Below are 13,838 nucleotides of genomic sequence, written 5' to 3' on the forward strand. Positions count from 1 at the left end.
GAGTACAACAAACTAGACGCTTATCTATACAAGCAATTTATATTTTACACCCTCCCTTAATTCACCATATTTTAAAACCCATTTCAAGTGCTGCAGCTGTATCAAACAGCTCAACACCAGCAGCCTGAAATTTAACCTAGACAGAAGCTTCCTTAAAAACAGGTAAAACTTTTACCTAAAAATAAAGTATGCTACAGTTAGTTTTAAAAGCTTTCCAACATTATTACCAAAATGTAAAATTGTCATGTACCTCAGCAGCATTATATCCTTCCAACAGCAAGAATGTATCATTATATATATATCACAGTTGATAGGAATGATAAACACTTGTTGCAAGATTCATCAACAACTGCTCTACAAGCAGCGAGTTTAATTTGATTATTATAGGTTATGGTGGATACTGTAGCTGCTCCCCATAATATGGAATGAAATAGTTTCATTTTTTGTGTTCTTACCATTACTGTAAGACGCTGCATTCTGGTTGTTCTATGCACAAGTTACAGATTTAAACAACTTCTACAAAGGACAAGCATAATGCACTTTTAATAACAATACAAAGAATATCAAACCAGTCAGTCCACCAATAACTCCACTTTTAAAAATCAGCTCATTGAAACAAGCCAAATTTTCATGAACATCTACAAACAACATTAAGATCTTATATATAAATAATACAGAGTACAACAAACTAGACGCTTATCTATACAAGCAATTTATATTTTACACCCTCCCTTAATTCACCATATTTTAAAACCCATTTCAAGTGCTGCAGCTGTATCAAACAGCTCAACACCAGCAGCCTGAAATTTAACCTAGACAGAAGCTTCCTTAAAAACAGGTAAAACTTTTACCTAAAAATAAAGTATGCTACAGTTAGTTTTAAAAGCTTTCCAACATTATTACCAAAATGTAAAATTGTCATGTACCTCAGCAGCATTATATCCTTCCAACAGCAAGAATGTATCATTATATATATATCACAGTTGATAGGAATGATAAACACTTGTTGCAAGATTCATCAACAACTGCTCTACAAGCAGCGAGTTTAATTTGATTATTATAGGTTATGGTGGATACTGTAGCTGCTCCCCATAATATGGTATAGTCCTGTAAGTAATAATATTTCTATTATTAAAATATTTTTAGGAAAAATTAGCAATATTGTCCAATATAAAAACACAAAACCATGAACTTTCAATGTACCAGATAAATAAAAATACCTATAAAGAAAAGGTTACAAACATTATAAAGGTAGCTGAAGATATTTTAGCGAAAGAGAAAGAAACAAGTTAAATTATAAGAATTCAAGATATTAAGTATAAAGTTGCCAAATACACTAATGGCTATTTACCATAAGGTTACAATGAAAAAAGTTAGTTAACAAATAAATAGTTGAATATATGTATATTTCTATCACAAGCATTATGTAACAAACAAAAAACATAAATAAAGAATGATATGTGATTTTTAATGATACAGATCTAATAGAATTTTAAAAATAAATAAATATAAATTAACTGCATGCAATATACTATAACCTACAACATTATCTTTACTGATTTATAATTTGCTACAAACATTAATTCACAATTTCAATAATTAAAATAATTACAAAATTTCAGACATGAAAAAACATACAAAAAACAATCAGGTCTATATATTGAATCACACATTATCATAATAATAACAGTGGCAATTATAGTATGTATAAGCTAGCCACTGCATTTTTTATCACATATATTTCTTTTTTAACATTATTTTTCTGTAAATTTTTCTAAATTTTTATTTACTATGAATTAATACAACTTGAAATTACTAACAAATAAGTTGGCCAAGAACTGACTGGAATGTATCTTTAACAGACATATATGAGGTTGTGAACTGGTATTAGTTTGCACAGCCAAGTAAGAAACATAAAAAATGTTCTGACTAGACAACCCAATCTTCTGAATTCAACTGATATCTATGATAAATGTACTGGATACTGTAAATCTAGCAATTTGATAAAAGTAATCGTTAAAGAATGTTCAATAATATATAATAGTTACACTATTGTTCGCATCAGTTATGATACTATTACTAGTAACTTTATGAACCTTACCAGTCCAACCAACTAAATCATTCCAACAGTTATAGAGTATAGCCAATTTTTTTGCTCTACCAATTACAGAAAGATCAGTATAATATGACATATAATAATCAAACAGAAATCTTAATCTACATTTACTGTCCAGAATTGTATATAACACCTGATTTTTGTCAATTAAAAAAGTGATAAAACAAATTTCATTCAGCAATACTACAATAACATAATTATACTAAAACGAAATTAATTTTATTAAAATCTCTATTGCATCATTTTAAAAATAAAATCAATAAAAATTATTTTCTTAAACATAAAAGCTTTTTTTTTTAAAAAAAAAAAGCAGATTGTCAATGCAACATGTTATTTTGTGCAAACAATTATTATGGCAGTCTTTTATAATAACTATAATTATTTCTTTATTTACTAGTCACATCTTAACAATACACTAGTAATAAAAGTGTAAAGCACTAACTTCTTTAGTAAATTTTTATAAAATACACATAAGGAATATATAAATTAACTATCACCAAACCAGATAATATCATTGAAATTATATCTGTACAATTAAATAAATATGATATTTAAAAAAAAAAATTACAATGAATATCAGGCACAGAAGTTATAAAGTAACATTTATAGTTATTGTAGTTATATAATTATTTTGTTAGTTACCCTATTGGGAAAACCCTTGTCATACAAGGGGTACAGAGAGGGCAGAGACTGCTGTCATGACACCCTGAGGTGATTGTTGTGACCTAATAGCAGGGACTGGTTACCTTGAGGATATTTAAAAATTATTATAAAGAAATTATTTTGTTAGTGGTCATCAAATACATATAAACAAAATTGATCCAAATAATAAGCTTACAATGTAGCATTATATATTGACAGTACTATTAACAAATTACCTTGAAAACAATTTCAAAAATCAACTATATTATCAGTATATAATGCAGCATGTAAACATGGATTGTAATAAAGCATTAATTTATAAATCATATTTACTTCATTATTACATTATAAAACAAAAGTAAACTATTGTTAAATCCCAAAAGCAGTATATTATCCTCAAAAAATAGTATACTACTGGTTTAAAAAGTATACATACTGTTTAAACAAAAGTTTATAAACAGAAACATTTGGTTTATTTGTATCATAATGAACTTTGGACATGATTTTTACATTTTTAAACAGGAAGATATATAAGTAGTAAAAAAATACCAGACCAACAACAGTCTACGTGGTGAACTCATCATTGCAAATCAGCTGATTTCAAAGTTGAGAGTTCTAAGGTTCAAATCCTAGTAAAAGCAGTTACTTTTATATGGATTTGAACACTAGTTCATGGATACCAGTGTTCTTTGGTGGTTGGGTTTCAATTTAACCACACATTTCAGGAATGGTCAACCTGAGACTTGTACAAGACTAAATGTCATTTACATTCATACATATCATCTCTGAAGTAATACCTTACGGTTGTTCTGTAAGCTTAACAAAAAAAAAAAGAGACCATCCGCAGTAATTTAACAAAGACCAAAAATTTAACTTGTTTTAATCAACATGAAACAATAATAGTTGAATGTAGATAACAGAAAAAGAATCTTAATTTTAATTAATTTCACTTTAATATTTTATTTGAATATTCCATTTTTTTTTATTAATTAAATAATTGTCCATTTTCATTTTTTTAAGCATCATATTGTTTCTTTTTTTTGCTTTATGAACTCACCACATAAGTGAGTTTCCGTCTCCATGAGATTTAGAAATGGAATTTTTGTAGCATATGAAAAATCCCATGCCTGATCAGGATTCGAAACCTCCGGATGAAAGGCTGAGATGTTACCACTCCACTCAGCACCCCCCCTAGACCTTGATACAGTAGTCTTAAGATACCTTGTGTTTTTTTATTTAACAAAAAATATAAAAAAAAACAATACAAAAAAATAAAAACAATAATTATGGGAAACAATTTCCCATTTAACAATAATAAAATAATATAAGCAAACTGTGTTAGAGAAAGTTAATTTATATCCATAATATGCTAAATAAAAAAATACAATATACATATATATATATAATCTACATTACCCATTAAATACACAACACTAATAGTAACTACCATTACAATAACAGATTTTAAAATACAACCTGATTATTCTTAATGAGAAAAGTTGTATTCTAAAAAATAGAAGGTTACTACATATCAATTACAGCCTAAAAATATCTATGGTAGAACCCCAATAACTTCTTGACTTTCAACTCAGATTATAAATAAAAATGTAAAAGAAAAGGAAAAACGTTTTAAAATGTAAAAAGAAAAGGAATGAAGTTTTAAATCAACACAAAATATAAAGGTTACACATTAATCTTATGTTTTGTTGATTTATTATTTTTTATTAATTCTGTTATAACTACAAATAACAGTTTAAAAATTGGATTGAGCATTTATTAGTTTTAATTTGTATAAACTAATCTAAATTTATAAGCTGTCGAGATAATAAAAAGTGCTTAAATATACTCATCTTATATAATGCATAATAACAAAGTCTTCTAGAAAGAAATAATAGTTTATTAAAAAATAAAAGTTTGCAGTTAATCAAAAATTTAAAAACTATATTATCATATTTGCAAACTAACCACAGTAATTCCTTAATAGTTACGATGTTAAAACCTACTGCACTATATTTTTAATGATTTTTCAAGTAAATCTACAATCTATGTTTATTTAAATAACTAATGGCATATGGTGGTGGAAAGGGAATCAACAGATGGATCCCCACTTCATAACTATGTGGCTAAAGCATTCTATGCTGGACATAAAGTTTAAACAAATGCTGACTAAAAGCCAATTGATACAGCCACTTATAGTCAAAATCTCTTTCAGGATGACTTCTGGTCGGTGCAGACATAAAGTGTAAGGTTTTTGTATGATCGCTTTTCTTGGACTGGCTTACAGTTTGAAACGAGATGCCTAAAACAAGACTAAGTTACAACCTCATTGAGTGGTCTACAGTTGTCAAAAGGAAATTATTGCTATTTTTAATAAAGTGCTGAACAAGAGTACAGGGCTTCATTGTTAAGAATAGTCAAATGGCACTTATGGTATCTAACCTTACACTTCAATTCTGAGCTTGGTTGAAAGCATTATTAATTGCTGTTATCAGTTCTTAATGCTGTCACATGATACTATATTTCAGTCCATACAAATACTAACGGAATAAACAAGAGGGTGATTTTACTGATAACAAAACTTTTAAATTTGGACAACAGCAGAGATCACGGTGGGCTTTTTCTGGCCAAAGCTTGATAAGATCCTAAATAAGAATACAGAATTCTGTCAAACTCTTAGTTTTCTACAAACAGAGAACAATGATTCTATATGTGAACTGTGTTCATGATTCATAGAAGGCATGAAACTTCCATTGTAGAGGGCAAAGCTCTTAAGAAAATAAAACTGTTACACTGTCTGGTATTGTACTGTTAAGTGGCACTAAACTGAAGGTTAAAGGCCTAGGAACAGAAGTGTATAAAAAACTTCTTGGGGCTGAAGTGAATGGCTATATTTCACTCACTTTCACAAGTTATAAAATAGATCAATTTGGCAACAAAAATTATAAAAAGTTAACTACCAATAAATATGTATTTGAACATAAAGCAAGATAAGTTGAAATTTACATAGAATAAATTTAAAGAAAAAGTTACTAAATAACAAATCAAATTAATTTGTAATCAATAAACACTAGGACTAACTTCTATCTGTTAAAACAGAATTTGTACATTAGTAAGACAAAATAAAGTTTTCACTTTCATTAAATAACATATTTATGTTATTGCAATATCACTAGGAAAACATTGGATTTATAGTCATGAAAAGATTTTCTGGAAGAATATCTCCAGTATTTAGAAAGTGAATAGACCCTAATGATTATTTTATAAAATTTGTACACCTTTCTGAATTGACTGATGTAACATGATTATGAAAATCTTATTTTTAAATTCCAATATTTTTTGGGTAAGTACTTTAAATGAATTAAAAGCAAAAATATATACTCTAATCTACTTGTGAAATGAACTTCTTCCTACATCATAAGAGTGCAATATTCAGCTAACATAAATATGGTTTTATATATAAATAAATAATTCAGAAATATCATATGTATGTGTTGGATTATAAGACATACTGTTATATAATGCTAAATTTTGTTTTCTGATCAAGATTACTTAAAAAAGATTTAATGAATGTGACAAAGAAAGCTTGTTTGATCATTTCTGTTTGTAAAATGATAATGTTATTCATAAGGCAAGAAATAAGAATAATATTCAAAATAAAAATGTAATTTAAAATAACTTTGTTAATATTATCATAAATGGAGGCTAAACAGATGTAGAACATTATAAATTACATGAAGTATAATAAAAATACAAATGAAAAAAATTCTCAGTATTTTAGTATACAAATGTCACATTTTCTTCCAAAACAAATGATAAGAAATGTTTAACAGGTTGAGAAATAGCAAATAAAAATACTCTTTTATAAAAAATAAATTTATAAAAAAAAATTTTTTTTATCATATATAATATATATCAGATTTTTTTTTTAACTTTCACTGTTCAGATGTCAATACATTATTAATATTTAATACATTATTGGGGTACCACACACTAAATCTATTCTAATATATCCTAATACATTAAGTACTATAATTATTATATATATTATTGGTGTTACAAATACCTGCACTGCTTTTCTTAAACGATAAAAAATAAGAAAAACACACAAATTATATTATCAGAAAATAATAAAGACTGTTTTAACAGAAAACAGACCAACAATGAAAACATTTAATTTTAAGAAAAAATCCTTAATTGCAATACAATGGGAGATATAAATGTATATATAAATATTTTTTTAAATCTATTGTAACTTAATAAAAAAGACCACAAAAAAAATGGCACGTACCTACAAACTGTGAAAAGAAAGTTCTATTTATATAAACAGTTTTTATCCATCAATACTTATAGGAATGATAGTAAAATTTAATCAACTTTTTTTTTAATAGAAACAATTTTCTACAAAATGACTTCCACCAAAGCTGCTAAACCATTTTAAAATACAAAACATAACAGTAATTTAAATTATACTGACCAATAATGTCTCTAAATATGCCCCACTGTATCTTTATTATCAAGTATCATAATCATAACTTAAAGCAACATTTTTGTAAGTACACAAAAAAAAATACCTTCTTCAGAAAGTTGTTCTTAGTACCAATCTGGCTGAAATAAATTCAAGATGCCTTAATATTTTGATTATTTGAAAAAAAATAAAAAGGAACCGACATCAAAATGCGCTAAAAAGTAAGAAATTTCATCTAAATACTTAATTCCTTAGACACTTTTTTTAATCGGCACCTGCATCTACAAAATTAATCACTGGACATAACATAAATTTTTTCTGTAATACTACATACATATGATTCATTATAAACCAAAACCGATATTATGATTTTGGAAAACATCCAAATTCCCTAACATATTATGGAAAACCAATACTTAAAATCTCGGCAAAAATCACATTTTTATATAATTTTTTTTATATTTATTACAATTTATAAATTATATCTAAACTCAAATTAACTGCTAATTTTATAAAATCTTGGATTGTGTCAAGCTGTCGTTTTGGATCCCTGAATAACTACTATTTGACAAGCACTTTTGAGTCCAATAAAATAAATAGTTAATTTTCATTGTATAGCACAACAGTGTGATCAATTATTATTTTTTTAAGTTGCTCTGACAATATCAACATAGTATTATTTTGAGATATCTATCTAAAATAACCTTATGATCAGTATTTCTTCTTTTTATTAATATGATTATTATCCATGATTTATATTAAGTCAGTGGGCACAAGACAATTCAAATTATGGTATCATTTTAGTTAATAAATTAATATGTTTAATTATCTAATTAAATGAATGTATTAAATTTTAACTAATAAATGTTTTTTAATTCCTTTTTACTAGTACAAACTAGGAATACTCATAGTTTTTAATATCAAAATTTAATTTAATACCAGCTATTTCTAAAAAGGTACCAATGAATGATGATGTTTTAATTACCAACTAAATGTCATTGAGTCATTTGTAATTAAAAATAAAATTCATAAAACAATAGCAACTACACAATAATAAACATTTTGTACATACATTTTAAAATAAACACACTTTTGGAACACAAAAATCAAAATAAATGATATCTTTACAGAATCTTGTTGTAAATATATTAGATTAAATTAAAATAATACAGTAGCCTAATAAAATTAAGACCATAGCCTATAGATATGATTATAATAATTATTATTATTAATAAAATGTATTCTTATATAAAAAAAATTAAAGGCACATTATTAAAAATACTTTTTAACAAATCTATTATTAAAAATTTAATTCAAGATCTGAATCAATAAATCTAATTTATCTCATTACAAATCATAACATAACTTAAATGATAAAAATAATCAACAGAAATAAAATATTTAAATAAATAAAATAACACTAATAAATTACATGTCATTATATATCATTAGAGAAAAAAATTGCAATAAAAGGATTAATAAAATTTACTGACAAAAATTGAAAAAATAAATATTTATATGTCCACTTATTTAAACGTACACATATATATGTGTAGTACCAGCTTTAATAATTCAAATAAGGTACATATATTCAGGACTGGCTTTAAAGGTGCCACTCTTCTAGACACTATTTTTAAACCTCTCCTTAGTCATGTCTACCTATCAGTTTTTCTAATGCTAGACAAAAATTGTATACAGTTATTTGCTCTATATTGAGCATTGTACATTGCTTGTACAGTCAAAAACATATATGCATTATAATTCTATTTATTAATGAATTAATTCTTATTAAAAATCAATAGTGCTTAGCTTGGAAAAGGTATTTGATTCTGCAGTGAAACTGATTTAACTAATTTCAAATGAACTGATTTAGGAAGACTTGATCAGTGTGTATGTTTTCTTTTGTTGAGGCCAGATTTTTACTTCAAGACACCTCAGAAATTAGAAAAATGTTAACTATTTTTACATGGTCATTTTTGACACAAGTGCATTTACTGTAAATTAATTAGATTATTCCCTCAACTGTCTTATTTTTGCTCAACAGGATATTTATGTTATTTTAGGATTTACGGTACTAAAACTCATTTCATCCTGCTTCAAGACAGATACCTAGTGTGCCTAGTTATAAAGGCAGCCCAGCATGCATGACGGAATGGACTGTACCGGTAAATTTAATATAATTATAATCTTATATGTCATTGTAATATAATTCAATATGTCATGAATATTAATACATGTTTTGATAATAATAAATAAGATAAAAAAATCACACTAACAGAAACAAAAATTAATTATTAAAATAACAATCTCACAAACCTGACAATCAATGAACTAATGACATTACATGTTAACTTGAAATAATTCAATGATCTAGACAGTGATGACCATCAGTATATATGACTTTATCCATACATTAATTTATTCTCAATAATGTAATGTGTTTTGTCAGAACTCAATGGCGTTCAATCTGCTGATTTTATTATTTTTAGTACAAACGATGATTAATGTTCCACTCATACAATGATGATATAAAAAAAGATGCAACTGATGATATGGAGATCAGTCAGGCATACATTTTTCAATATGTTGACTTTATAGTGACAGCTGCAGCATGCCTTATGCATAATAGTTATTGTTATATGAAATTACTTCCACTGTGCTTGTACTATTCTTATGTTTTGTTATAAGTAATGTAAAGTGTACTTCCAATCAGTTTTAATTTTTAGTGGAACACCATGCAAGCAATAGTATACCTGATACTCATTAAAATTGTAGTTTTCAGATATTCTACGAACATTTCAGAATTTCAAGGCATTTACTTGAATTAATAAAGAATAAGAATAATTTTAACCATTTCTACGAAAATGAAATAGTCTTGGTTAACCCAACATCCTTTAGTATTGATTGTTTAGGATTTGGATATTGCTATATAATACGTAATAAATATTATTAATTAATGACACTATTACAAGTAGTATAAATATTATAAACCCAATACAAGTGAACAAACAAGCTAGATTATTTATATTTTAAAATCAATGATTAAAATTAGTATAGGTATGTTTAGACTAACAATACATTATTAAAATTTATAAATAATTTTACAGATCATGAAATAAATCACTTATCAAAAAATACTTCCATTTTAATAGTTTTTACCTGGTAAAAGTTCAATAATAGCAATACACACAATTAAATTAAAGAATAAAATATATAAGTAGTTATTTCTTAAGTATATAATAAAAAATGAAAATTCTGATACGAAGAGTACACAGTATTCTGTGTACTAATGAAATTCTGGATTTATGCAGAATTTCATTAGTTGTTTTATTTAAAACATGAAGAAAAAATCAAAAATAATAGTAATAAAAATCATTTGTCTGATTTCACTTTCATCATGACTTTTAAATAACTTAATTCAAAGTATCTATATTTTAGTAATCTTTTAAATCATTCGGAATTGATAAAAACTGGTCAACAATGTTCAGAGATTATGGACATTAACCACTATAAAAATTCAATTCTATTAACTAACACCATTAGATTTTTCTCTTTAAAGAGTTTGTCTTTTTGTTACCCTTATACAAATTAAATAAAAAAAAGTGAACTAAATTAATAACTAAAATGTCTAATAATGACTTAAGCTTAATCAAAATAAATGCATAGTGAGTAAACATAGATTAGTAAATTTAAGCTATCTATTTTTAATAAAAATCTTTTTGAATCAGAAAACTCAAAAATTGTTTATAAAAAAAATAATCCAAAACTACATTTTATTGTATTGTTTAATACTAACTTCAATGCTCAGCAGATTGTTTCTTTACGCCTAACTTACCTACAGCAAACCTTAGAAAGGTTAAAAAGGGTACAGCAGAGTTACCTACAGCAAACTTCAAAATATATCTCATAAGTGAACTGTATGATCAGAAATTAGTTCATCACTATAAGTGAGTGAAATTGAAAAAAATACCTTGATTGATTTACTTTGTGTCAGTTTAAATTTCTTGCTATAAAAGCTATTAATAATTTATAGTCTCATTTTATTAATTTTTTAAAATTATATTTACGAAGATTAACCTCTTTCTTTATAATGCTTTTAACAAATAAATCTGTAATTGAACTCATCATCATTTACTAAAGGCTACGCCTTGTTGATTAACCACATCACCCTCATCTCCGCCTCACCCTTCAAGTCATTATATGAACCAAGGCCCATCTCTTCTTTTTAACATTATTGATGATGGTTGCTCTCGGTCTACCTCTAGGTTTTTTACCTAAAACCTTGCCCTCAAATATATTCATCAACAACTGGTCATGTTGTATTACATGTCCTATCAATTTTTCTCTTCTTCTTCTTCGTATAAAATTTAGCAAGGACTTCCTCTCACTCACTTCTGATAACACTTGATCATTTCTTTTCCTATCCACCCACATCTTTTCCCTTGATATTGTTATTCTCCTCCAAATTAACATTTCCACTGCTTCTACTCTTCTTCTTTCTGCTTTTCCAAGCATCTGTTCACACCCATAAGTTAGAACACTCTAGACATGAGTTTTAGCGAACTTTTTCCTTATTTGCATACTCATATGATTATCAGTTACTATATTCTTGAACTCAATGTTTATAAAAGAATAATATATCTGACATGTTTCAGCCATTTTGTAATAAACTTCACAGCAACTAAAGAGATTGTACATCATAAATATAATACAAAAATTAATAGAACAAGACCAAAAGACTTATTAATTACTAAAATAACATGTTTACTCGCCCTTATATGGAGAAATTTAAACAGGCAGAAAAAACAAACCTCACTCGAAATGTAGTTTTACTGTACTTTATTTACGATTAAAAATTGGTTCAAGACGTAACCATAACAGAGTTCAATAATGAGAAGATGATTTTACTATCTAAAGATGGAAGTTTGACTTAGGTAATGCTAATTTAAAACAGACTTCAAAAAATCTATGATGAATGTCGAAACCAGTATTAAATACATGATGAAACATAAGTTTAATTCTAATTTATTCATTTTTAAATAGTTTTCAATATTTTCCATTTAGTATAGCTCTTTCTTTGCAAATGAAGAAATACATTTTACCAACAATGTTTTGTCTATGACAGCTGCAGATGAAAATTATTTATATTTAATAATAAACTGCAGATTTTACTGTAAACTAACACTTAATTTTCAGTCCACTTCGGTGACCAACTTTGGAGACATTTATGTTACTGAAGGTGGGTTCGAAAAGACTAAAAGCATGATGATGAAAGTGGGAAAGTATATTCTTTAATGTCAAACCACTGTTGAAAAAAAGTAAGTTAATTGTTTCTAAAATATCCAGAAAAGTCTACAAGCAATAGTAAACAGATAATAATACACAAACAAATCAATTAAATTATTAAGAGAAAACACATTATTTAAGGACAATTATAAAGTTAATTACTGATTATAATTATTCAACTAATATAACAAAAATGACTAGCAACAATAAACAAAAATAGTTAACTAAAAACATAAAGAAAATTAATTAATAAAGATCACTCATCTTCAGGAATTATTTATTTAATATTATTGCTTAATTTCTTCACTTTAATTTAATATTAAGATTAGATTGTATGATAAAGTGAATTAAAGGAACTTAATTCATTAAGATATATACATGTAATTTCAATGAATCTGTATTATACATAAATACAACTTATTGTACTTCTCTCGTAGTTAAGAACTTGTCTAAGACATGGAATGAATATGAAGCGGAACAATGATTCTACAGCATTGTTACAAAGGAACAATCAATAATAAATTACTTACTGAACACTAAGTAGTAAATTACCATACATGCACAAACTAAGCATTATGTTAACATTCATATTTAACAAAAACAGCAAATTCATTAACAAATAATAATCTAAAAGAAATGCAATTCACAAGAAAATAGTTCAATATTTTACCAATATGGAAATACTTGGTAAAACAATAAAAAATAAACTATATTAAAAAAAATTATATCAATAATAGTAAATACATATACTAATAATAAATACATTTAAAAAGTACAAAAAAAAAACAAAGAAAAAATAATTGAAAATTACACTATTTAAATTTAATTATTGCTAATTAAAAACAATATATGCAAACAATGCTACCAATTCAAACATCATTATACGTCTGGCGCACCGATTTTGCATAGATGGTTAGTACTGGCCTTTCAATGCAGGAAGTAGCTAGTTCAAAGCCAGTCCAGGCTGGAAACATTCTAATGATTAAGATTTCTAAATACTATCTCCTAATCACCAAACCACTGTTGGATTCTAACAAGATACCCTGGGCTGGTCGTCAGAGATGTAACAAACTGCAGAACACTCGCTGTATAAAAAACACATCTGCCTAAGGGCCATTAAAAAAAGTTGCAAAATATATCATTAGTTTTAAGTTTACTTAACCTACTGCTGTACAAGGATACATATACAAATTACTTGGATATTTTCCATATGTGGTAGAACAGTTTTCAATTTCACAATCTGTCTTTAAACTTCAATTTTTTTATTTATTCAGAAGTCTTTAGTACTTCATTTTTTTTAAATGTATAAATAAAACAAATAATTTACTA

The 13,838-nt window shown here is 26.2% G+C and overlaps 1 protein-coding gene across 1 annotated transcript in view; it reads right to left on the reverse strand.

The window, feature by feature from the left end:
- Positions 1-932: 932 nt before the first annotated feature.
- The window catches only part of Naam (Nicotinamide amidase), a 60,322-nt gene continuing 47,416 nt past the window's right edge, over positions 933-13,838 (reverse strand). The window contains exon 9 of the mRNA XM_075370659.1: positions 933-1,107. Coding sequence (XP_075226774.1) covers positions 967-1,107 — 141 coding nt within the window. The 3' untranslated portion in view covers positions 933-966. The remainder of the gene's footprint in view (positions 1,108-13,838) is intronic.

The sequence above is a fragment of the Lycorma delicatula genome, chromosome 7 (assembly GCF_047948215.1).
Source record: "Lycorma delicatula isolate Av1 chromosome 7, ASM4794821v1, whole genome shotgun sequence".
Taxonomy (NCBI): Eukaryota; Metazoa; Arthropoda; class Insecta; order Hemiptera; family Fulgoridae; genus Lycorma; species Lycorma delicatula.